This window comes from Leptonychotes weddellii, chromosome 14 (assembly GCF_054177405.1).
Source record: "Leptonychotes weddellii isolate Sample4059 chromosome 14, ASM5417740v2, whole genome shotgun sequence".
Lineage (NCBI taxonomy): Eukaryota > Metazoa > Chordata > Mammalia > Carnivora > Phocidae > Leptonychotes > Leptonychotes weddellii.
Window position 1 is genome coordinate 61,360,237 of NC_138382.1, and position 27,633 is coordinate 61,387,869.

General features: G+C 36.8%; 1 protein-coding gene across 11 annotated transcripts in view; it reads right to left on the minus strand.

Annotated features, from left to right (window-relative positions):
- PTBP3 (polypyrimidine tract binding protein 3) overlaps nt 1-27,633 on the minus strand; it is a 119,226-nt gene that overhangs the window by 76,716 nt on the left and 14,877 nt on the right. For 5 of the 11 annotated variants that reach the window (XM_006744603.3, XM_031040500.2, XM_006744602.3 and 2 more), the window contains one exon: nt 3,932-4,013. The exons of 1 other annotated variant lie outside the window; for it this stretch is intronic. In XM_006744603.3, the coding sequence (XP_006744666.1) occupies nt 3,932-3,934 (3 nt within the window). In that variant the 5' untranslated portion in view covers nt 3,935-4,013. The remainder of the gene's footprint in view (nt 1-3,931; nt 4,014-27,633) is intronic. 5 more of the 11 variants (XM_031040501.2, XM_081803378.1, XM_081803381.1 and 2 more) reach the window with 1 other exon arrangement.

The window sequence follows — 27,633 nt, forward strand, 5'->3', positions numbered from 1 at the left end:
GTTCTACATTAAAGATCAACTTTTTGTGAGGTAATAATACAAACAGAAGTTTTGGTGCAACAGTGTCATGATAAAAATACTGTTCTGACAGTCCTATGGGGCAGACGTGTACCTGCAATTGGTTTGGTACATACATAACTCCTTTACCAAACAAGCAATATTCTACTAACAGAAATACTATAGTCATCAAATTTTAGAAATTATTTTTTAAATCCACATTTAGATTAAATGAACCACAAAAACTTTGTGATAAGATTATACTGAATACCATAAAGGTCCTTCAGCATAACAGGACGCCTGGCTCTTTCACCTACCCATTATCAATGTGATTTTTAAAATTTCTGTATCTTTGAAAAACTACCTCACACAGGGATTAAAAACTCTTTTGTAAATGAGCCCTAAAACCTTTCTCCCCAAATTTGTTCAAAATCATAGGAATCTTTATTATAGTCAAGGAATGGAGCACCTAAATCTTGAAATTTTAGTGCTTTAAGAGAAATTTGCAAATATTAGATCAAATAACACAAAAATATTTTTGCTGTAAAAGTGACTTCAAAAAAAAAGTGAAATTTCCCAATGTCATGTCAACAGCCAAGCCCCTCAGTGAAAGCAAACTAAAATTAGAAATTTCTCATCAAGAAAAAAAGAAAGCGAAATCTCGTTTTTCAAACGTGTTTAAAAAAGAAGCCTATCTCTGGTCAGATTCTGATGGGAAAATGTGAATGTTTGGATTCTGAATTTTCTCTTCCTCTGGTATAAGAATCTCCAAGGCAATAAATTAACATATACATTAGAACATGTTAGGGGCTGGTGATACCTTAGAAAGTCTAGCAGAGCAAACACAAAACACCTTAGAGATTCTCACAGAAGAAAAAACAATTCAGCTAAAAATTATGACTCACACAAGGAAAAACACTAGACTATAAGCAAATATTTAATAGAAGGATTAAACAGCACATTAGACAAAGCTGAACAGAGAATGAGTCAATCAGAAAACCATTTTAAGGAAATTATACAAAATATAGGACCTTAAGGAGAAAGACATGACAATGAATGTATGAGGTTAAAACAAATGCAGGCCTGAATGGAAAGGTCCTATACATGTCTAACTGGAGTTTCAGGAGGAGGCAGTTCTGGGAAGAGCTGGGTCACTCCTAAGCAGGATAAATGAAAGTAAGTCAACTAAGAAGCTTTAAAAATAAACAAAAAACATTGCCTAGACCTCCATTGCCTGCCCCCCAACCCCGATATTTTAGAATTGGTGTGGGGTAGGTCAAGGTATCTATATTTTCCTCAAAGCTTCCCAAGCTATTTTAGTGAACATCCTGGATGTTGAGAACTTGTGATCCATACCTACAAATAGCTAGTTAAACCAGTGAACAAAAATAAAGAGAAAAATGTTTAAAAATAACTAAAGAGAAGTAAGTTTACCTACAAAGTAATAACGAAGACTGACAACAGATTTCTAAACAACAGAAGCCAAAAGAATAATAAACAGTACCTTCAATGTGTTAAGAGAAAATAACTGTCAACCTAAAATTCAAAATAGCTAACTAACATTGAATAGTGATAATGAAATAGACATTTTTAGTCAAAGTCTGAGAAGTTACCATTTATAGAGCTTTGCGGAAACAGCTACTGAAGAGGATATGCTTCAGGAAGAAAAACACTGAACAGAATGGGATATAAGAAATTCAAAACATAAAAGCAAAACAGAACAAACTGCTGCTGCCAGCTAAACTCCCATTTCATATTTCTCTCTTTTCCTAAGTAATCAATCAACCAGCATGAAATCTTTCTGGTCATCCATCCTGATAGTTCATAAACGTGACCAAACAAAGTGACCTGTTTTTAAAATAAGAGCAAACATAATGGGTCCCACCCTAGATGTACTGTAACTCTAGGAGTAAGGACTTTTTTTTTTAAAAGTAGGCTCCATGCCCAGTGTGGAGCCCAACATGAGATTGGAACTCAACGACACCGAAATCAAGGCGTGAGCTGAGATCAAGAGTCAGATGCTTAATCAACTGAGCCACCCAGGCACCCTAAGGACAGACATTTTCTTACAAGCCTACCAGACCAGGAGGATAACCAGGTTTAGAAACTTCAGATTCTACTGTTTCCTCATACAGCATTTCTCAAAGTATGGTTCCTCAAATGGCAACATCACCATTACCCGGAAACTTGTGGAAATACAAATTCTCAAGACCCACCTCAGATCTACTTTATTAGAAATTCTGGGTATGGACTCAGGAACTGTGCTTTAACAGGCCCTCCAGGTGATTCTGATGCCAGCTCAAGTTTGAGAAAACAGCTTTACTTTCATGCTCATATTACTCTGTTCACACTTCTACATCAACAAATCCTCTGCTGCTGTCCTGCCCACAAAATCTTTCCATTTAGTACTGTAGAGCAGTGTACCATGGTTAACCAATTCCCATATATTCTTAATCTCTTAAATGAATTTTCATTGCATCTTTTGCCTTAACTGAACCTAGTCCACTTCTCTTATACAGTCCTCATATAAAAGCTGTTCACTCTCCCAAACACTGTGTAGCTCAGGATCTGGAAAGTGAGGTCCACTCATTTCCTATTCCCTATAACTCCAAAAACATTTGGATAAAAATCTGGCCTTCAGGGGCACCTGGGTGGCTCAGTAGGTTGGGCGTCTGCCTTTGGCTCAGATCATGATCCCAGGGTCCTGGGATCGAGCCCCACATTGGGCTCCCCACTCAGTGGGGAGCCTGCTTGTCCCTCTCTCCTGATTGTGTGCTCTCTCTCTCTCTCTAATAAATAAGTAAAATATTTAAAAATAAAAATCCGACCTTTTCTGAAACTCTCCACTCTACATGCCTTTTCAACTGTGGATGATACTAACTTCCAAATTTCTCTTCTGATGTTGAGACCAGAAGAACCCAATGACTATCCAACACTTCCATTTGGATGTTGCAAAGGAACCTCAAATTCAAAATACAAAAATCTGAACCTCCTATGTTGTCCAACTTCTTTCTATATTTTCTATATGAATGGCACCAATATTCATCTACCCAATTATCTAAGTCCAAAACCTGGAAATAAATCATCAATGGAATCCCTTATTCAAACATTCAATTAATCACCAGCTACCATCAATTTCACCTTCAGTGAATTGTCCCATTCTCTCTATCACAACTGCTAGTGGTACAGTACAAATTATCATCCCTTACTGGGATATCCTACAGAGCAGTAGCTTCTTAACTGCTCACTCTTCCTCCAGTACTGCACTCTGCCAGTTCATTTTACAGTCCCCAAATTTCAAGAACACTTATTTTTATTTTTTTTTAAAGATTTTTTATTTTTTATTAGAGAGAGAGCACAAGCAGGGGGAGCAGTAGGCAGAGGGAGAGGGAGAAGCAGACTCCTCTGGTTCAGCAGGGAGCCTGACCTGGGGCTCAATCCCAGGACCCCGGGACCATGACCTGAGCCGAAGGCAGACGCTTAACCGTCTGAGCCACCCAGGTGCCCAAGAACACTTATTTTTAAACCATGTGGTAACTTATGGAATGTAAATTATGTTCCAATTTTTAAAAAATCATGTGATCTTATAATTTTAATATTTCTATTATTCTAAACCATCATTAAACACAAGCTTTTAAATATAGCTCTTTTACTCAATTGTTCTGGGTCACCAAGTTATTGACAGTTTTATCACAAAGAACATCAATCAAAAAAGTAATTATCAAAAGAGATACAAATTAATTCTTAAAATTTAAGAGCTACAATTGGTAATTTCATTTATGTGAACTTTACTGCAATAAATTTTAGTTCTATTACAAATAACGGACTTCAACAAATGTTTATAAGATGAGCAAACTAAGAACACTGTAAAAAAAATTTTTTTGAAACTCATGGAAAGAAAACATTTTAGATTTTGAAAAAAATGAAAACTCACCATACACACCTGTAGGAGTAGAATTGTTCATGGTAAAAGGTCCGTTAATGACACCAGAAGAAAGAAGCTCATCAGATCCCCGCTGAAAAGCAAGGGCAGTGTTATGTTAATAAAACAAGTCTTGGATAATGGTCCACCTTTACTACTAAAAATATCAAAAGTTAATAATATTACTTTGTCTGAATATTAAGGCATTAAAGGGGAAGTCCTCAAGAATCAAAACATCTAAATGAAGGTTGGAAGTAAATTTTACAGAAGAAAAATTACTGCATATCTACATGGTTGTTAGTTATAAAAAAAACAAAAACAAAAACTGCTATCACATAATGGGGAACATAGTCCTGCAACCCTTTTTGAACAAACCCTATCTTCAGATGTTACATTTGAAGTACCAAAAATCACATTTAGGGGTTGCACCCTGAAACTATTCCTGCAATTTATTTTAAAGTATATTTAGTATATTTCAAGTATATTAAGATGTCAAGTTTTTGTAGTACATTTCTTTTTTTTTTTTTAAGATTTCATATTTATTTGTCAGAGAGAGAGCAGAAGGTGGGGGTGGGGAGAAGGAGAAGCCGGCTCCCAACTGAGCAGGGACCCGGACATGGGACCCAATCCCAGGACCCTGGGATCATGACCGGAGCCAAAGGCAGACACTTAACCAACTGAGACACCCAGGCACCCCTAGTATATTTATTTATAAGTACTCATATGCAAATAACTTGTGTAGTACCCGCTAAGAATCCCAACTTCTTGATACCTATATATTTTTTTAAAGTTGAACACAAAGATGAAATTTATTTCTATGTTGACCAAATCCTTTATAATCAGTGATTTTTTTTCACTAATGTTCAAAATGATTTTTAATGTGTACTATTTCTTAAACAACTACTGTTTAAATAATTTACTCTTTTCTACAGGTAAGAGTTTTGACCAGTTGAGGGTGCCTTGGTGGCTCAGTCAATAAGCATCTGCCTTCGGTTCAGGTCATGAGCCCAGGGTCCTGGGATCAAGCCCCCATCAGGCTCCCTGCTCCGCGGGAAGCCTGCTTTTCCCTCTCACATTCCCCCTGCTTGTGTTCTCTCTCTCGCTGTCTCTCTGTCAAATAAATAAAATCTTAAAAAAAAAAAAAAAAAGTTTTGACCAATTGCAAGCTGAACTGTCAATGCTAAAAGACAGGTCAGACAAGCCTTCTCATTTTAACGTAAGATCTATTACAAAGATTAAAAAATTTACATTTACAAAGGACAATAAATGCCATGTACAAAGTTAAAAACAATTTCCAAGTGTTACTATTTGTTTAACTTGGTCAATTCTTAAGATCAAGTATTTTGGTCTACTGGATGATAAAACTTAATCCCCAAACTCTCCTACAAATATTAGAATAGTAATAACTCTCCAAAAGATGTTTAATGTTTAGGTATTAAGTACCACCGTAGGAAACTTCAGCCTTTGCTAAAGAAAGGCAAACCACCAATGTGTTTGCATAATAGAAATACAATTATTTAAACAATTCCTGTATTAAACATCCAGATATTATTCCCCTTGGTTCTTCACTAGAAATTTATACAGACAAATTGGGACAAGAGGAAGAAATTAAGTAAGCACACAAGATGAAATAAAAATGAAAATCTCATCTTCGAGAAGGACCAGGATTAAGTCCTCATTTAAGGAACATATGTTAGGGCACCTGGGTGGCTCAGTTGGTTAAGCGACTGCCTTCGGCTCAGGTCATGATCCTGGAGTCCCGGGATCGAGTCCCACATCAGGCTCCCTGCTCAGCAGGGAGTCTGCTTCTCCCTCTGACCCTCCTCCCTCTCATGCTCTCTGTCTCTCACAAATAAATAAAAAATCTTAAAAAAAAAAAAGGAACATATGTTATCTTCCTGATGATATCTGAAATAGGAAAGACTTTGTGGTTCACTGGCTACCTGCAACTATGGAGAAAGATGAATTTCTGCAGTTTTAAATGCAGTAAAAATTTAAACATGTCCAGGGCGCCTGGGTGGCTCAGTTGGTTGAGCGACTGCCTTCGGCTCAGGTCATGATCCTGGAGTCCCTGGATCGAGTTCCGCATCGGGCTCCCTGCTTGGCAGGGAGCCTGCTTCTCCCTCTGACCCTCCCCCCTCTCATGTGCTCTCTCTCTCTCTCTCTCATTCTGTCTCAAATAAATAAATAAAATCTTTAAAAAAAAAAAATTTAAACATGTCCAGTATGTTTTTATCTCTGAGGATTTGGTAAAAGAGGTGTTACTAATAGATATATTTTCTACATATACATGAGTTTAGTATCAGTATGTTTCTATACGTAAACTGAGTTAATTTGAAACCACTTCAGCTTTTTCCTAGACTTACAAAAGTATGTTAAAATGTCAACTAAGCACTAATTCTAAGAGGACTGCAAACTGAAATGTAAAAGGCAAAACAATAAAGACTCTAGAAGATAACAGAAGAGTATCTTCATAATTTTGGAGTAAGGAAAGATTTCTTAAACAAGACACAAAAGCACAATTATGAAGGAAAAATACTGATAAATGAGATAACACTGAAATTAATAATTGTATTTACAATATACACAATACCAAATCATTATGTTGCACACCTGAAACTGACACTACATGTCAATTTAAAAAAAAAAAGAATTTTATTTAACAAAAGACATAAGGAGATTTAAAAGGCAAGTTAAAGAGTGGGAGAAAATATCTGCACTACATATAACCAACAAGTTTTATTGATTTTTTTTTTTAAGATTTTATTTATCTATTTGAGAGAGAGCACGCAAGCAAGAGTAGGGAAAGAGCTAAGGGGGAGGGAGAGGGAAGGGAAAAAGAATCTCAAGCAGACTGCCCGCTGAGGGGGGATCCATCTCAGGACCCTGAAATCATGACCTGAGCCGAAACCAAGAGTCAGACGCTTAACCGACTGAGCCACCCAGTTTTTTTGTTGTTGTTGTTAAAGATTTTATTTATTTGACAGAGAGAGACAAAGCGAGAGAAAGAACACAAGCAGGGGGGGTGGGAGAAGGAGAAGCAGGCTTCCTGCCGAGCAGGGAGCCCAACGCAGGGCTCGATCCCAGGACCCTGAGATCATGACCTGAGCCGAAGGCAGACCCTTAACGACTGAGCCACCCAGGCGCCCCTGAGCCACCCAGTTTTATATCCAGAACTTACTAAGAAAAAGAAAAAAGGAGGGAAAAAAAACTCATTAGCAATCACTGAGAAAAAGACAAGAGTTCAACAGGCACCTAACAAAGTGGTAGACTTTATTTTTGTTCCAGAGTATTTGTGCTTTCTCCTTCTCCTGTGAAAGGATTTTTCACCCCCATCCATGGTGATGTGACTTGCAATGCCTCTTGTGAGAGAATACTTCCCTCACGCACTGACACTGAGCACGGTTTTGTGATATGCTTTGGCCTATGGGATATGAATAGACATGAACTTTGATAAATCCAAGCAGAAGCTTCAAAAGATATTAGTAGTTTCTGATAATTTTTTCCTCTTTCCCTCTGAAATAGGAGCATATTCCAAAGACGGGCTGCTCTTTCAGCCTGACTTCCAGAATAAGAACACACAGAGCTTCACAACAGCCACCAACACTGTAAGTGAACCAGAAAAAAACATTTTTCTAACCTATATCTAAATGACTAATATCATATCCAATAAACATATGAAAAGATGCTTAACCCCACTGGTCATCAGAGAGATGAGTGTTAAAACCATAATAAAATACTAGATATTAAAAAAGACTGAAAAGGGACGGCTGGGTGGCTCAGTCGGTTAAACATCTGCCTTCGGCTCAGGTCATGATCGCAGGGTCCTGGGATTGGGTCCCACATCGGGCCCCTTGCTCAGTGGGGAGCCTGCTTCTCCCTCTGCCTGCCGCTTCCCCTGCTTATGTTCTCTCCTTCTCTTTGACAAATAAATAAAATCTTTAAAAAAAATAAATAAATAAAAATAAAAAAGACTGACAATATCAAGAGTTGATAACAATGTGGAGCATCAGAGCTAGTATGTTGCTAGTTGGAGTGCAAGTTGGCACAACTCTGGAAAACTAACTGAATATACTCAAGTTGAATATATGAGTATCCTACAATCCTTATGTATTCTACTCCTTTGGATACACTCAAGAGACTGCATGCTTATGTGAACCTAAACATATAAGAATGTTCTCAGCAGCATTATTTCTACTCCCCAAATTGGAAATAGCCAAATGTTATCAATGACAGAATGGACAGATTTTTTTTTAAGTAAATGAAGAAATTTTTTTCATTTAAATTCAATTAATTAATATAGAGTGTATTATTAGTTTCAGAGGTACAGTTCAGTGATTCATCAGTCTTATATAACACTCAGTGCTCATTACATCACATGCCCTCCTTAATGTCCATCACCCAGTTAATCCCATTCCCCTACCCCCCTCCCTCCAGCAACCCTCAGTTTGTTTCCTATGATTAAGAGTCTCTTATGGTTTGTCTCCCTCTCTGATTACGTCTTGTTTTATTTTTCCCTACCTTCCCCTATGCTCCTGTTTTGTTTCTTAAATTCCACATAGGAGTGAAATCATATAACTGTCTTTCTCTGACTGAATTATTTCGCTTAGCATAATTACCCTCTAGTTCCATCCACACTGTTGCAAATGGCAAGAGTTCATTTGTTTTGATGGCTGCATAATATTCCATTGTGTGTGTGTGTGTGTATACACACACACACCCCCCACATCTTCTTTATCCATTCATCTGTCAATGGACATCTGGGCTCTTTCCATAGTTTGGCTATTGTGGACATTGCTGCTATAAACATTGGGATGCAGATGCCCCTTCAGATCACTACATTTGTATCTTTGGGGTAAATACCTACTAGTGCAATTGCTGGGTCATAGGGTAGCTATTTTCAACTTTTTGAGGAACCTCCACACTATTTTCCCGAGTAGCTGCACTAGCTTGCACTCCCACCAACAGTGTAAGAGGGCTCCCCTTTCTCAGAATGGATAGATTTTTGTAAATGCATTCAGTGCTTTATAGCAATAAGAATGAACTACTGCTCCATACAATAACATAGATAAATCTCACAAGCATAAGAAGTCAGTCACAAAAGAATATACACTATATTACTGCATTTATATTGAGTTCAAAAATATGGTAAAAACTAAATGACACATTGGACAGCAACATGCAAAAGAATGAAACTGGACCACTTTTTTTACACCACATACAAAAATAAAGTCAAAGTGGATTAAAGACCTAAATGTGAGACCTGAAAAAATAAAAACCATAAAAACTGTAAAAATGCTAACTTCTTTGACATCAGCCATAGCAACTCCTTTCTAGCTGGGTCTCCTGAGACAAGGGAGATGAAAGCAAACATAAACTATGGGGACTCCATCAAAATAGAAAGTTTCTGCACAGCAAAGAAAACAATCAACAAAACTAAAAGACATCCCATGGAATGGGAGAAGGTATTTGCAAATGACATATCCAATAAAGGGTTAGCAACCAAAATATATAGAACTGATACTACTCAACACCCCAAAAAAAACAAATAATCCAATTAAAACAAAGGCAGAAGACATGAACAGACACTTTTTCAAAGAAGACATACAGACAGCCAATAGACAATATGAAAACATACTCAACATCACTCATCATGAGAGAAATGCAAAACAAAACTGCAAAAAGATATCACCTCACACCTGTCAGAATGCCTAAAATTAACAACATGAGGGCGCCTGGGTGGCTCAGTTGGTTAAGCGACTGCCTTCAGCTCAGGTCATGATCCCAGGGTCCTGGGATCGAGTCTCACATTGGGTTCCCTGCTCCGCAGGGAGCCTGCTTCTCCCTCTCCCACTCCCCCTGCTTGTGTTCCCTCTCTCACTTTGTCTCTCTCTGTCAAATAAATAAATAAAATCTTTAAAAAATAATAATAATAAAATAAAATTAACAACATGAGAAACAAAAGGTGTTGGCAAGGATGTGGAGAAAGGGGAACCCTCTTGCAGTGTTGGGGGGAATGCAAACTGGTGCAATCACTGTGTAACACATTATAGAGGTTCCTCAAAAAGTTAAAAATAGGACTACCCTACAATCCAGCAATATCACTGAGCATTTACTCAAAGATAAAAAAATACTAATTCAAAGGGATACATGCACCCCAACATTTATAGTACTGTTAACTACAATGGCCAAATTACGGAAACTGCCTAAGTGTCCATCAATTAATGAACGGATAATGAAGTTGTGGTATATATACACAATGGAATATTACTCAGCCATAAAAAGAATGAAATCTTGAGGCACCTGGATGGCTCAGTTGGTTAAGTGGCTGCCTCTGGCTCAATCCCAGGGTGCTGGGATCGAGCCCCACATCGGGCTCCTTGCTCAGTGGGGAGCCTGCTTCTCCCTCTGTCTGCCTGCTGCTCCCCCAGCTTGTGCTCTCTCTCCCACTACTCACTCTCTCTGTGTCAAATAAATAAATAAAATCTTAAAAAAAAAAAAAAAGGAAGAAGAAATCTTGCCACATGCAATGACATGATGGAGCTAAAGAGTATTATGCAAAGCAAATAAGTCAGTCAGAGAAAGACAAATACCATATGATTTTACTCATATGTGGAATTTAAGAAACAAAACAAATGAGCAAAGGGAAAAAAAAAAAGAGAGAGGCAAACCAAGAAACAGACTCTTAACTATAGAGAACAAAGGGATGGTTACCAGGAGGGAAGAAGGTGGAAGGGCATGTTTAATAAATGGTGATGGGGATGAAGGAGCTCACTTGTGATGAGCACAGGGTGATGTATGGAAGTACTGAATCACTATATTGTACACCTGAAACTAGTATTACACTGTATGTAACTAACTGGAATTTAAATAAAAACTTAAAAAAAAAAAACTGTACTTCAAGGACACCATCAAAAAAATGAAAAGCTGGAGAATGGGAGAAAGTATTTGCAAAATCTAAGTAATAAAAAGACGTATTTGTATTTGTAAAAAATAGGCAAAAAGGATTTGAAAAGACATTTCTCCAAAGATATACAAATGGCTTATACACACATGAAAAGATACTCAACATCATTAGACATTAAGGAAATGCAAATTTAAACAAAGAGAGCACTTCAAATAAAATTTAAGACTATGACTATGACATCACCACACACTTATCAGAACAATTAGAATAAGGAATAGTGACAGTATCAAATGCAGGTGAGGATGTGGAAGAAGGTGGATCTCATACATGGCTGACAGGAACAGTACAGCCACTTTGGACAGTTTGGTGATTTCTTTAAAATAAAACATACACAACAATCTCAAACGACCATATTCTCAAAATGAAAATTCACATGTTCTACAATTTTATTTATATAACAGTGTCAAAATGACAAAATTATAGAGATGGAGATATCAACCACTACAGTTAATTCTCAGAGATCATGCCTATACAATGGTGATCCAGAAGGCATCCCTTCAAAGGCAGACAACATTCAAAAACAAAACAAAACAAAACAAACACAATCATATAAATTACTTATGGGAATCTATACCTAAGATAAAGGAAGAAAAGAATCAAAAGGCAGACAATATACACCAGAAAAATTACACAAATTTAAATTATGAGCAAATAAGAGCTTTGTAAAATCAAAAAAAGTAAGAAAATATAACAGCCTCTCCTAAATAAAATGCAAAGGGATACAACAGCTCAAAGGAAAGGCAAGTGAGAATTCTACCAAAGGATTTAAAAGATAGACTGATGGAAAAAAGAATAGAGCAGTGTCATGAAAGTCAGCCATTAGAAAGAGAAGATAGCCAAAAGTGCAAAACACCTTTCCGCCACCCAAAGAAGAACCAACTTCTCCTGCGAGGAACCAACTCTTATTACTCTAGAATTTCAGCATCAAAAAGCTAACAAAGAACTAATTTTCAGGGGCGCCTGGGTGGCTCAGTCGGTTAAGCGTCTGCCTTCAGCTCAGGTTGTGATCCTGGGGTCCTGGGATCGAGCCCCGCATCAGGCTCCCTGCTCAGTGGGGAGTCTGCTTCTCCCTCTTCCTCTACAGCTCTCCCTGCTTGTGCACTCTCACTTGCTCTCCTGCTCTCTCTCAAATGAATAAAATCTTAAAACAACAACAACAAAAACTTTCAGGAAAGCACTCCCTTGGAGGCACATGAGATTACCTAAAATGCATCTAACAAAGGTGTCAAACTGTTAACATAGGCCCCACAGTGCTTCACAGCTAAGAATCCATAAAATTGTCTGCAGTTTTCTTAATGCACACAGGCCATTTCAGTTTCCATTTGGGGAAAGAACTGAGTTACTCACGGTTCTCTTTCTATCTCATTTAATAAACTGTTACCTAGTTTCCTAACCAGGAAATCACCAACCATTAATATGAAATTTTTGCCTGTTGCTTACCTAATCAAGTCTAAACTTACTGTGATGGCTATTACAAGTTCTTTCTAACCTGTACCTCCTACTCACAGTAACACTCCTGTCCTGTAATTTGCCCCAGACACATCATCTTTATTCTTGCCTCTTTATGCTATTTTTCCACCTCAAACACTATCCCTTCACTACATATCCATTCCTGCCTACTGATCACAGATAAATAATACCACATCCTTGAAAACTTTTCTATCCCCAAAATGAAGAGGTTGAACTTAATTGTGATTGTCTTGCAGCATTAAAATGTGTATGTTTTAGGGTATTAGCACACTTGCATAACATATCCTTCCTACACATGTAACTATCAATATCACACATTTTGTCAAATATGTATGCGAAGTTTTTTTTCAGCTACTTTGAGGTCTATTATTGTGTCTTATACTCAATTATATTTCCCCAAAGTCTACAGCATAGTGTCAGGTACATTACGTGTAATGGCTCTCTGCCTTGGTTATGCATTACAATCATACAGTCATTTAAAATAAATACTATTTGGGGCACCTGGGTGGCTTAGTTGGTTGAGCGTCTGCCTTCAGCTCAGGTCATGTTCCTGAAGTCCTGGGATCGAGTCCCGCATCGGGCTCCCTGCTAAGTGGGGAGCCTGCTTCTTCCTCTGTCCCTCATCCCACTCTTGTGCTCTCTCTCACTCTCTCTCAAATAAAATCTTCAAAAAAATAAAAATAAATAAAATAAAATAAATACTATTTATAAAGTCCCACCCCAGAGATTCTTAACCAATAGATCTAGGCTGAGGCAGAACCTGTATATTTCCACAGCTCTAATGTGCACCCAACTGAGAACTACTATAAAGAGATGTTGTAATAAACACAGAAACATAATAGTAAAGTGGTTTAAAATAAAGTCTTCTATAGAATATACCATACCTAGGTTTGAACAAGCTCCACAACCTTAAATTTACCTTTGTATGATACTACATATTATTTAACCTCCCCAAGGCTCAGTTTGCTCATCTATAAAAAAGAATCATAAAGGTACCCATCCTCATGGGTCACTCTGAGGATTAATATTTCTATTTTTTTTTTAAAGATTTTATTTATTTATTTGACAGAGAGACACAGCAAAAGAGGGAACACAAGCAGAGGGAGAGGGAGAGGGAGAAGCAGGCTTCCCACGGAGCAGGGAGCCCGATGCGGCGGGGCTCGATCCCAGGACCCTGGGATCATGACCTGAGCCAAAGGCAACGCTTAACGACTGAGCCACTCAGGCGCCCATGAGGATTAAAATTTCTAATACATAGGCATCCCTTAAACACTGGCAATAAACACTGATGACTAATAACTCAGTCATTTTCAAAAGTTACACATATTCAATGTAGTTATTACTAGGTAACAATCAAAAAGGTGAAAGGTAACATTCTTTCAATAAAGAAAACTTTTTAAAGTTTTAAAAAGAAATGTCACTTCCCCATTCTAACAACAAAAAAACTGATTTAAAAAAATTGATAAAAGACTTGGTTTTCATAAAACACACTTAAAAACTGAAAGCAGGGGCGCCTGGGTGGCTCAGTTGGTTAAGCGACTGCCTTCGGCTCAGGTCATGATCCTGGAGTCCCAGGATCGAGTCCGCATCAGGCTCCCTGCTCGGCAGGGAGTCTGCTTCTCCCTCTGACCCTCCTCCCTCTCATGCTCTCTGTCTCTCATTCTCTCGGTCTCAAATAAAATAAATAAAATCTTTAAAAATAAAAAAAATAAAAATAAAAACTGAAAGCAATTGGGCTCCTGGGTGGCTCAGTTGGTTAAGCATCTGTCTTTGGCTCTGGTCATGATCCCAAGGTCCTGGGATCAAGTCCCACATCAGGCTCCCTCCCCAGCGGGGAGTCTGCTTCTCACTCTCCCTCTACCTCTCCCCCCTGCTCATGTGCTCTCTCTCTCAAATAAATTCTTTTTTTTTTTTTTTTTTTTTTTAATTTATTTGACAGAGAGAGACACAGCGAGAGAGGGAACACAAGCAGAGGGAGTGGGAGAGGGAGAAGCAGGCTTCCCTCCGAGCGGGGAGCCCGATGCGGGGCTCGATCCCAGGACCCTGAGATCATGACCCGAGCCGAAGGCAGACGCTTAACGACTGAGCCACCCAGGTGCCCCTCAAATAAATTCTTAAAAAAAAGAAAAACTGAAAGCAACGCTTTTCATATTTTATGTAACAAACTCTTAAAATATATATCCATTTCTAATAAATAAAATTGAAACCCTCTTTGTATAGGATTACAGAGGAGATCTAACAGTCCCATTTATGATTAACCTCTGGGAATGAGAAAGAATAAACTATGTATCCCCCTGGGCATTAGGACTTTTCCTGCAGAACATTGATAAGATCTGTTAAGAGAGAAAAAAGAAGGGGGACCTGGGTGGCTCAGTTGGTTAAGCGACTGCCTTCGGCTCAGGTCATGATCCTGGAGTCTCTGGATCGAGTCCTGCATCGGGCTCCCTGCTCGGCAGGGAGCCTGCTTCTCCCTCTGACCCTCCCCCCTCTCATGTGCTCTCTGTCTCTCTCATTCTCTCTGTCTCAAATAAATAAATAAAATCTTTAAAAAAAAAAAAAGAGAGAGAGAAAAAAGAAGTAAAAGTTTTCTCTATACCCATCCTTAATTAAGCAACTTTGCATACTCATTCAATTATCTCAGAATAAATCTACAGATGTTAAATAGCTAGTTTTTTATTTTTATAATTCATTAAGTGCATTTTGCAAAGTTATAATATGAATCTATGTTCCTCTCTGTAACTCTTTTATAACTGATAAACTTTTGCTACATTGTTATATTCTTCATAATTATTTTTAATGGATTCTTAAAATTTTATAATGGCACACTTAACTATCCCATTATTAAATATTAGTGTTACTTGCAATTTATTGGTATCCTAAATTATGCTACATTATTACTTCCTTTAGAATGCAGTATTTTGTCTTTTATATTCTATTCAAAATAAATATTCAGAAGTGAAATAAACAATTTCTCCTTTGTGAGTGTAAAGTAAGACTGCGAGAAATCTCTAGGTCTTACTCAACAATGTAGAGTAACTTCTAGTTACTACTATACTACAAGTGACTAGTAAGAAGTATTTTTATTTCTATAAGGGTCTTTCAAATATTGTTAGAATTAGCACATGACCACCTCATTTTAATATTACTCAGAGTTTGGCTCACAGTTTGTATAGTAAAGAATTTAACCTTGCCAGTGAGAGGTGTGGCTTTTGCCCCCTCCTTCTGGGAGGTAACATCTAAACCCCAGGAAGGTCACACCTTAAAGAAGTATCTTTTTACTTTCCTTTTTAAACCTGGGGGCTTAGGTCACTGCCAGTCTTAGGGTAGGTACTGACCCCACCAAAAAGATCAACAGTGTGATTTAGAGTGGATGTTGGCTTTTAGTCATGCTTGAAGACTGAAATTAGCCTCAAAGGCAATCAATAATGCCTACATAAAGGAGCTTCTCGACAAAAATATACTTAATCACTAAAGCACAAGTGAGCTTCCCTGTTTGACAATACTCCTTAAGTACTGTCACACACTGATGCTGGGAAAATAATGTGTCCTAATGCCATAAAGAGAGGACGGACAAAGGGGGGCGCCTGGGTGGCTCAGTTGGTCGGGCGACTGCCTTCGGCTCAGGTCATGGTCCTGGAGGCCCAGGATCGAGTCCCACATTGGGCTCCCTGCTCAGCAGGGAGTCTGCTTCTCCCTCTGACCCTCCTCCCTCTCATGCTGTCTGTCTCTCATTCTCTCTCTCGCAAATAAATAAAAAAATCTAAAAAAAAAAAAAAAAAAAGAGAGAGGACAAAGGATGCTCTGTTTGGTACTTCCCCAGACTTGGCCTAATGTGTTTCTTCCCTTGGCTGACTTAAATCTATATCCTTTCCCTGTAACAATCAGTAACAGCTTTCAGTGAGTTCCATAAATCCTTCTAGCAAATTATGGGACCTCAGCATTGGTTCTGGAAACCCCCAGAACTTATAACTGGTGTCAGAAGTGAGGGTAGTCTTCTGTGGACTGTGTCCCCTAACTTTGCAGTTGGCCTAATTCCTCTCATGGTTAAATGATGAATCAATCAAATATAATAAAATTATTCACTTAACAGATTTTTTAAAACTTTATTCTTAATCACTGAATTAGCATTTGGACTTCTAACTATAAAAAAAATTTAGCCTAAAAATGTGATCAAATATTCAAGTACAGAAAAACCAGAATAATTAAATTTATATGACATCTTAAATAAATTAATATAACATCTTAACTGTCACACTCAATGCTTCCACATAAAATATAAACTGTCGTAATAAAAAAATGATGAACACTGCAGTCTTCAAAATAAAAACATTTAAGTCTGATAATTCTACTAGATCTTTAAAGAGCAACAGGAGAAGCTTTCAAAAAAGAATATACCTAAAATTACACATAAGTAAAGCAAACACTATCGTATCAAGTGACGTGTTGGAATGGGTATTTTTATTTTTACACTGAATACACAAGAAAAAAGATTTGATCCTAAAGCTTCCTACCTGGAAATCCTGTTTTATATCAGAAAAAGGGTTGACTATTCATCAGACAGAATAAACTACACATCTCTCAAATAATTATATTTTATTTTGACCCTAATAATTTCAGGATTGATAAACAACAGACAAGGACAGCAAAAGGAGCTTACATTTGAAAATGAGGTCATAGAAAAAGTATTCTGATAATCAAAATTTACTGGCTAGCTTTCCTCCCCAAGAATTCATTTTCAAATTATAGAAAACAAATGTTTGTTTAATATTACAAAGCTCAAATCCCAAAAGTCATATTACTTTGTAAAGCTCTGTAAAAGATGAGAAAAACTCAATTAGTTCTGTATTACTTTAAACATTCCCTTCTTTTACAAAACAACTTTTCTTTCCTAGACATAAATTCTTTCTCCTGAAAACACATCACCGCCTATAATTATAAACTACTTCAGTTCAAAAAAAATTTCTGAAAATTATACTTAATATTTATATTCTAAGTGTCTGAAAAGCAATTTTCCACTATACTAAGGAAGGTAAATTGAGTATCTCTCCCAAGGGCTGACTACTATGAGAGATTATGGTTTAAGAGATGGGTGGAAAATAAACAGGATGAAGACCCCTGTGCTACAGATAAACAAATTAACATTATACAAAAAGGCTTTAACAAGCCAAATAATGAAGACATCTCGGAAGTGGGCTGTATGAAAACACTGGATCAACAGTCTCCTTAGAAACACACAGTAAATTTACATAAGTGCAGCAGTTGCCCTGTGGGCTTGTTAGCTCTCTGGCTAAGTCAACATACCAATCAGTTTCACTGCCTCAAGTATCAATTACTGAAGTTCCCTCCTGTTAAATAATGAAATACACAGGACAACAAAGCAAAGGAATATTGTAATTAAGCAGCACAAATAAAGTGTTTCATTATCAAATTTGATGGGAAGTGGTTTTAGTTAGCATTAAAGAGACATTATTAATATGATAGAAGGCAATCCACACAACTGAGAAACAGCCACTAAAGTAGCATGTAAGGAAGATTCTGAAAATAAACCATTAACTCACAGTTAAATTTCAGATCATACCTAAAATGCATATGATATTCAAGATATCATTTGTTTTAGCCTATGAAGACGCTATGACCATAAAAAAGAGGCTACCAAAACTACCTCAGAATTGTCTATGATCCTAGTACTTCTTTTTAAGAAAAATAATCTAAAATACTGAAATTAATATCCAAGTTCTACCGTAAAGCCAAGGTAGCCCCCTCTATTAAATTTCTAGCAGACAGTCTTAGTGAGGCTTTGTGGACACTTTCCAGAACAGAAAACACATGTTAATCCTGCTCTGTTAACTATGTTTTTCCATAAATAGAAATAAGTGATATTATGTAAAGTCTCACCATACTATATCCACTTGTTGATTATGGTCTCCTGATTAATCACCTTTATATCCTCCTCCACAGAACCTACTATAATGTTTTACAATGTATCTATATTCAAAACTTTTTTGCTTAAAAAATGAATAAAAATTATATAGAGAAGGGAATAAACTGAATATTCAGTGAGGCTTTCAGATTAACTGTGAGGCAGTAACTCCAAGTATTTTTTTTTTAATTCAACCTTTTCTTAACATTCACCCTTTCACAGCCTCCTATAACTCAAAGCACATCCAAACCCAAAGGCACTAGCTATTATTGGTAACTCTACCCCTAAAAATGACTTGGAGATCATATTCCCACAAACACTGTGGCCCCATCAAACTCTTCATCTACAAAATGTGTGACTGTGCCTAAACACATTTCTTAAAAAACAATTACCACCCCCACCCCCAAATAGTTACCACATTGTTCACTTGTAATATTTTCTTTTCCAAAGCTGCCACTTTTGAGATTTTAGGACAGTGAGAATAAAAAAGGCAACGATGGGGCAAATTCAAACATGCAGCTGTGGCAATGTTCAAAATCCCACTGATGAACCAGTTTCAGTAAAATGATCTTGAATGCCTTCATTTTATATGGGCATCTTAGCAAAAAAATATTAACTTTTTAAATGACTAAATTATTCCTCCAAAAGCCTTCTAATTCATGACATGCAACCAAAATGCCATTTATTTGAATATTTAGTTCCTACTATACAGCACAGTCCATACATATTGAATTCAACATGTATAATTGCCTTAGCAATAACATTCCTTCATTCAACAAATCCAACAAATATTTACTGAGCACCCAACTATGAGAGCCAAGTCTTTTACCACTGGGGAAAATCCCAGTGAATGACAAAAAAACCCCTGCCCTTAATGTACGGAGCTTACAATATTGCAGAAGGAAACAGATAATAATCAAAAATTTTAAATTATATAATATGTTTTGAAGTCATAAGTGCTTTCTGGGGCACCTGCGTGGCTCAGTCAGTTGGGTGTCTGCCTTTGGCTTGGGTCATGATCCTGGAGTCCCAGGATGGAGCCCACACCGGGTTCCCTGCTCAGCGGGGAGTCTGCTTCTCCCTCTGCCCCTCACCCCGCTCGTGTTCTCTCTCACTCTGTCTCTTTCTCACATAAACAAACAAACTTTTAAAATAAATAAGTGCTTTTTTAAAAGTAAGGAAAGCAGCAGCCAAAGATGAGGAGGAGAATTACAATTTTAAACAAGCAGTGAAGGAAAGACCTAAAAGAAAGTGACACTTAAGCAAAGTCTTAAAGAAGGTAAGGAGTAAGCTATGTAGGTATCTGAGAGAAGAATGTTGTAGGCAGACGAAACTGGTATAGAATGCCTTGCATGTTCTAGAAAACTGAGAAGGCAACTGTTACTGGGAGTGAGCAAGGGGTAAAGAGAAATAAAGACATTGGAGGGTGTGTAATAGCATGTGTGGCATTGAAGGCCATTCTAAAAGATGTTATTGTGTGAAATGAGGGACACAGAGTTTTGAACAGAAGAGTAACGTGATCCAATTTACTTTTTAAAGGATCATTCTGGCTACTGTGTTGAGAAAAGCAAATTCACCTAAATGTTAGTAGGGATTATTACATCTGGCTTATCCGCTTGTCATGTGTAAATATTAATTAGAGAGAAAGGGGTTATTTTCATTTTGAAAAATAATGAACTTTAAAAATTTTGCTGGGGCGCCTGGGTGGCTCAGTTGGTTAAGTGTCTGCTTTCAGCTCAGGTCATGATCTTGGGGTCCTGGGATTGAGCCCCATGGCAGGCTCCCTGCTCAGCAGGGCATCTGCTTCTCCCTCTCCCTCTGCCCCTCCCCCCAACTCGTGTTTTCTCGCTCTAATAAATAAAACCTTATAAATAAATAAATAAATAAAATTTTGCCACCATGTGTCTCAAGCTCCATACTGGATCTTTCAATCAAATACACTTCATGAGGATTTTTGGCCAATTCTACTACTGACCATTACCATATTACCATCTCAAAAATGTTAATAAAACATTTAATTTTATATTTCTTAAAATAAAATTTCTTTTAAAAAACAAAAAGTAAAATTTCTTTTTGCATCATTTAATGACCTATAAGCAGCTATGAATTTTATAAGAGCCACATTATATGGACTTAAGCTAGTTCATGCTTCTTTAAAGAACAAACATTAAGAAATCAGAGTGAATGGTAATGAGCCCTAACATATGGAATCCCAAAGCATCACAAAAATAGGACAGTATTCCAACCTCTTTTTGATCTTAGTGAAATTACAAATATACCTTACTACTTAAGCAGACTAGAAACTATGCTTCCATCCCTAATTCTAATAAAACAGTATACTATTTATTTGTCCTAGAACAAACCAATTTCCAAAAATAGTACTGCTTATTAACCAAATGCTATATGGAATATTAATTTCCCTAAAGCCAATACAGGCACCATGGTATAAAAAACAGAGCATGTGCTTTGCCAACAAACCTTTGTTTGAATCTAGCCCCTGCCACTTACTGCCTGTTTGATCTAAAGTATTATGTTACAGTAACATCACAGGTTTGGTATCCTCTTCTGTAAAATTGGTCTAATGTTACAATAAATATGCAAAGTTCTTTTTCATAAAGGACTTCTTGTATACTGATAACCTAGCAAGATAGGAATAAAATGCATTTTTTTTAATCTGGGGGAGAAGGGCATAAGCAGTACTTGTAAATAGAATACTGATGTTATGTCTACTTATTCCAGGAATGATTGAGAGAGATGTTAAAACCTATGATTAGGGATTTGGCTTTTTCTTCTTTCACCCACAACTGTCATACAACTTCTCAAGAAAATGTCTTATTTTCGTAAGCAGAAGTACTCTTTTAAATAACAAATCCTAAAATCTGAGGAGGGCTAGCTCAGTCTAAAAGGCTGACTCTGCAGCTACTACACTGCTCCATGGCTGTTGATGCTGTTGCTCCAAATGTCATCACTAGCAATACAGCTGCTGAATAAAGTTCCTGTCTGCAGTAGTGACTGAGCACAAACCACTGTTAACCTGCCAGTATTCCTTCTGCACGTAAGAAAGGAAACTCTCTTCTGATGTTAGTCTCAGCTGCTAACCTCCCAAAGTTATAAGAATCTCAAATTCTATATAAATTCATTTATTTTCTCCCTCTCTCCAATTCCCACCCTCACATATACACACATACCCCTACTGCCCAAATCACAACATTTTAATGTCGATGTCTAGAATTAGCCTCAAGACCAACTCCAGGTTCAATAATTCTTTCTTTATTTTTTTTTTTTTAAAAGATTTCATTTATTTATTTGACAGAGAGAGACATAGTGAGAGCAGGAACACAAGCAGGGGGAGTGGGAGAGGGAGAAGCAGGCTTCCCGCGGAGCAGGGAGCCCGATGTGGGACTCGATCCCAGGACCCTGGGATCATGACCTGAGCCGAAGGCAGACGCTTAACGACTGAGCCACCCAGGCGCCCTCAATAATTCTTTAAAAGGACTCAAAGAACTTGACATAAGTTGTGTTCATAGCTAAGACTCATTACAATGGAAGGATACAAGGCAAAGCAAGCAAAAGAGAAAGGTGATTGGGGCAAAATCCAGGGACACCAAGTGCAAGCTTCCAAGAGTTCTCTCCCAGTGGAGCCACACACACTTAATTCCTCCAGCAATGAATTGTGATAACTAACATACATGGAATGTTATCTACCAGGGAAGGTCATTAGAGATTCACTGCCCAGGGCTTTTACTGGGAGCTGGTCACACAGATACCCTATGCCTAGCATGTACCAAAATTCCAGACTCCCAGAGACAAAGTATAAACCATATCATTTATACAAACACTCTAGGAACAATAAGACACTCTTATCATTTAAGGACAAGTCATATCAATGTAGGGAACTGTTTACCAGCCAGGATTCTAGCCAAGGGCCAACCTTACAAACAGCCTTCTTAAGGATAGCAGTCTCTAGCCTGCTACATTAACTATTTTCTGTACACCTGCCAAACCCAAATGGCGAAACAAATCTTAACTATTTTTGCAGCTCTCTTGTAAGGCTGGACCCCAGACACCCTTCTTTTGTTTAGGTTCTATCTCCATAGCCATTGCTGCTACAGCAGCATTAGCAATGAATTTGAAAGGAGGAGAAACTGGAGCCTCTGTGCTGCCTCCACTAAGATCAGAGATGGGACACAGTGCTGTAGGGTTAAATGTGTTAAACAGCACAGGCCTATGGAATCACACTCTTTGGATTTAAATCCGGACTCCACTACTCTCTAAGTGAAGGATAAATTATTTGGTTTCTCTGTTCCTGTTCCCATGTCTGAGATGAAAATAAAAACATCTTCCTCATAGTGTTGTGATGATTACACATAAAGGATTTAGTAGCTATTATTATTTAGAAGGAAGCTTCCCTCCCCCCTGCCCTATTGTTCTCTCTCAGGTTAACTGACAATTAGAATGACCAGGGTCTTATACCTATGGTCATATTACATTTGCAACAGCTAAAGTACCAAAGTATATCATCAATTTACAGTAGAGAAAATGGACTTTATAATAAATGATATTTGGAAAACTGGACAGTCATCTGGAAAAAGATAAAGTTGACCCCATACCTCACACCATACACCAGGATAAACCCCAAATGAATAAAAATCTAAATGTGAAAAATAATCATACTAGTATTCAGAAAAAAAATGAATGAATTCTTTTACAAGACTTGGGAGAGCCTGTTATCTATGATTCAAAATCCAGTTATACTAAAAATAAGCAAACACACAAATACATAAAATTCAATTATTCAAAAATCAAAAGGCTCCACATGGCAGAAAATTTCATAAGCAGGTCAAATGACACACTGGGAGTAAATATCTTCAATTCATTGTAGACAAAGGATTTACTTCCCTAATTTACAAAGAGCTTCTATGTTGAAAAGAAAGATTGATTGAGGTAAAAGGACAAGAACCAACATCCAAAAAAAAAGGGGAATACAAACAATCCTTAAAGATATAAAAATATGCTCTACCTCACTCGTGTATTAAAAAACAAAACAAAACAAAACTCTACACTGAGATAACATTTCTCACCAATAAGACTGGCAAAAATCCAAAAGTTCAACAGCACAATCTCACCAGCACAATCTCACCAGCACAATCTCACAGAACTGGGTTCTGCAAAATAGTACCATCCCAGTGGAGTTTCTGGTACTATTTACCTGCAACACATTTAAACTTTGATATAGCAATCCCATGTCTAGACTCTACTTCACAAACACACCCTCTAAATATCTAAAGATTATTCATGTGGAACTGTTTATTATAGCACAATATTGTAAATAACGTAAGAGTCCATCAATAGAGAACCTAATGAATTAATTTCTATATCCACAGGATATTTTGCAGCTGTTAAAAAAACTAGAATCAGGTGCCTGGCTAGATTAGTACGTAGAACATGTGACTCTTGATATCGGGGTTGTGACTTCAAGCCCTACGCTGGGTGTAGAGATTACTTAAAAAATAAATAAATAAAATCTTAACAAAAAAATTAGAAAAGGGGGAAGGAACTCTGAGGAAGATTCCCTCTGTTTTATTGAGAAAAAGTGAAGAACAGTGGATATAAATATGCTGCCTTTTGTATTGGAAGAGGAAGAAAAAATATGTATACTTGCCTTTACTTGCAAAAAGGGTACTAGAAAGTAAATGAAAAACTAATAAAATTGTTACCTTTGGGGGGAAGACTAGGAGAACAACAGTGCAAATGAGACTTCTCTATATACACATGGTTGAATTTATTTTTTGTTGAATTACTTCTGTTCTTTTAACTTTTATTTATAAATTTTTACTTTCATCAAATACATGCTCTATATCAACTATTACAAAGAAGTTTATATGATAAAGCAAATCCCTCCACCCCAATCCTAATCTTTAAACAGTTCTCAGTCTAATGGTTGTCCCTATAACCCTAGATAATATGGTTATACCACTACTTTTGAGTTATCAACTTTAAAAATAAACCAACTTAACTCTAATATGAAACCTTAAAAATTTATCTCTTAAACTTTTCCATTTTCTTGTCCTCTTAATGTTTGAAATATATGTGATTAATTTTAATTCTTAAATAATTTATCTTTAACTCTTAAATACTAACTGTATAGTTTTATTGCTTATTTTGTGAATTTGACAACCTCTTAATTCTCCATTTTGAAAGACAAAGCTGTTAGGGCAAGTTATCTGTTCTCTCCTTCCCTGTCTCTGCCAGCTTCACTTTTATTTTTTATCTTTATACTTGTTACATTCTGGCCTGCAACAAGAGCATTCTAGGCTTCCTTCACTCATATCCTGTCCAAGTTTGACTCAAAGCTAAAAACTCATTAAACAGCATTTACATTTTTATGACTATGTAAATATTGTTCAAGGAAACATATACCTTATCACATTTCACTCTTTACAGTCTAATGTCACAAAATTAGGACCACTTGAAAAAAAAAATTCCTAGAATGAAGATCAAGTGGTCAATCTCTTAATATCACACCACATTCTAATTTGGTTCACAGTGAGCTCATGATTTCCTTTCTTTTTCTGCTTCCTCCTGCTTCAATCAAGAATGCTTTCTAAAAAAAAAAAAAAAAACAGAATGCTTTCTAGGCCTTCTGAACAAGTTTTCTTTTTAGTTTTCTGGGTTGGCTTAACTTTTTTTTGAACTTGTGTCTTCATTGTCCTTAGTTTACTTGATCATTTTGCCACAGTATCTTTAGGTAACCACCTAAAATGATGGTAAACACAAAGCAAACTCTCTGGATCCATGCATGTCTGAAAATTCTATCTTCATAGTTGTACCCTCATAATTAAACATCTGACTTAGTAAAAAAAAAAAAAAATTCTGGGTTAATATTGTCCTAAGAAAATTATAAACACTGTCCCATTTTCATTTAGCACATAGTGTGGCTGGTAAGATGCCAGAATGACATTTATTTCTTTGAAGGTGACTTGTTTATTCCCTCCTGAAAGCTTTCACAGTCATGTCTTCATGGAATTCTAAAATTTCACAATAATGTATCTAGGTGATGGTCCTTTGTACTCACTGTACTTGGTAATAAACAGGTTAATCTGAAGCCTGAAATTAGCAAATTAACATGAACTGTTAATTCCCATCTCCAAAACCATGGAGAACGTGCACATGTGTGGTTTTTTAAGGAACCAAAATAATGAGAGAGAAACCTTGAGGAAGTTGAAGGCCAATTTGAACTAGTACATGGGGGAGGGATGATGGAGACAAGTAGCTACCAACTACAGTTGAGAACACAAAGGTCTCAGTGTGAGGACAAGCTGGAAGAAAGGTTTTTGAATTCTATTCCTGCCTAAAAATATTCTCAGAGATACATAAGCCTCACCAAATTTGCCACACACAACACAAAATGTTGTATTTTTTTTTTTTTGGAAAAAAAGCACTCAGACCAACTGAAAAACAAAGCTAAGAGATGATGTGAGAGATATAAAAGAAACTGATCAGATATCTTGAAATTTATATTGTTAGAAAAAAAAAAAAAGTTGAGGGGCGCCTGGGTGGCTCAGTTGGTTGAGCCTCCAACTCTCGTTTTTGGCTCAGGTCATGATCTCAAGGTTCTGAGCTCCATGCTCAGCAGGGAGTCTGCTTCCCTTCTCTTTCTCCCTCTGCCCCTCCCCCACTTATACACTCTCCCCCCCCCCTAAAATAAATAGATCTTAGGGGCGCCTGGGTGGCTCAGTCATTAAGCGTCTGTCTGCCTTCAGCTCGGGTCATGATCCCAGGGTCCTGGGATCAAGCCCCGACTTGGGCTCCCTGCTCGGCGGGAAGCCTGCTTCTCCCTTCTCCCACTCCCCCTGCTTGTGTTCCTGCTCTCGCTATCTCTCTCTCTGTCAAATAAACAAATAAATAAATCTTAAATAAAATAAAATAGATCTTAAAAAAAAGTTGAATCCTAGAGAAAATGAGAAATACATATAATCCAAAACTAAAATTCTGGATCATCATCATTATGATGAAATATAATAAGGAAAAGAGATAAATCAACATTGAGTTGAAATGTTAATACATGCCTCTTACAAATAGAACAAACATACAAAATATGACCAGAAAAAAAGCAAATAATACAATCAATAACTTGAGTTAATAGATACGTTGACTGCAGAAACAGACATCCAGCTAAGAATACACACACAAAAAGATACTGTATCAGGTTGACAAACTTTATCTGTAAAGGGTCAAATATTAAGTATTTTAGGCTTTGCAGGTCATATGGTCTCTGCCACAATACACAAAAGCAACCACAGACAATATGAAAATGAATAAGCATGGCTGTGTTCCATAAAACGTCATTTACAGACACTGAGACACAAATCTCATCTATTTTTCACTTGTCATAAGACACAGTAATCTTCCGATTATTTTTATTTATTTATTTATTTATTTTTACTATTTGCAAGTGTAAAAGCCATTTTAGCATTTAAGCTTTCAGGATGTATAAAAACAGATGGCAGTGAACTATGTAGCCCTTGGGTCATAGTTTGCCAATCCCTACATTAGTTTGTAAAATAGAAAGAAATCTCAATATAATCCAAAAGAATATATTGAACAGAAACCCTACAATAAAATTAGAAATAATAACAAAAAAGTAGCTAATGTTTGGAAACTAAAATTTTAACACCAGTAAACAATCTTGAGTTAAAAAGGACATTTTTTTAAATCATAATAAAAATGTAAAAATACTTAAGATACAATAAAATGAAAATACAAACTTATGGTTTCCAGCTTTAACACTTTAAGATAAATTTACAGTTGAAAAAGGGAAATTTAAAAATAAGTGGGTTAAATATCCAATTCAAAGAAGTTAGAAAAGGAGCAAGAGAACAAACCCAAACTAACATGAAAGAAGAAAAAATTTTAAAGACCAGAAAACCATGAAATCAAGAACTGAAAAAATCACTTAAGGATTAATAAAAACCAAAAACTGGTTCTTTTAAAACAATACCTGGGCCTCTAGCATAACAGATCAAGGACAGAAGAAACAAACAATTCAGAACAAAACAAGAATAACTGAGGACTACAGAGATTAAAAATTAACATGAGTATTATGAACTGCAGAATAAACTTATAAAATAAATAATAAAATGAATGCATTCCTAGAAAAATATAGAATTCAGAAATTAGTGAGAGAGGAAACAGAGAACTTGAATTAAACCATACAAATTAAAGATACTGAATTAATAAAGACCTCCCGTCTTCTATTCCCAACCCAGGCCCAGATGGCTTTACAGGTGAGATCAACCAAACTTTCAAGGGAAAAACAATAAATTTACAGTGGAAAACCTGGCAAACACAACCTTA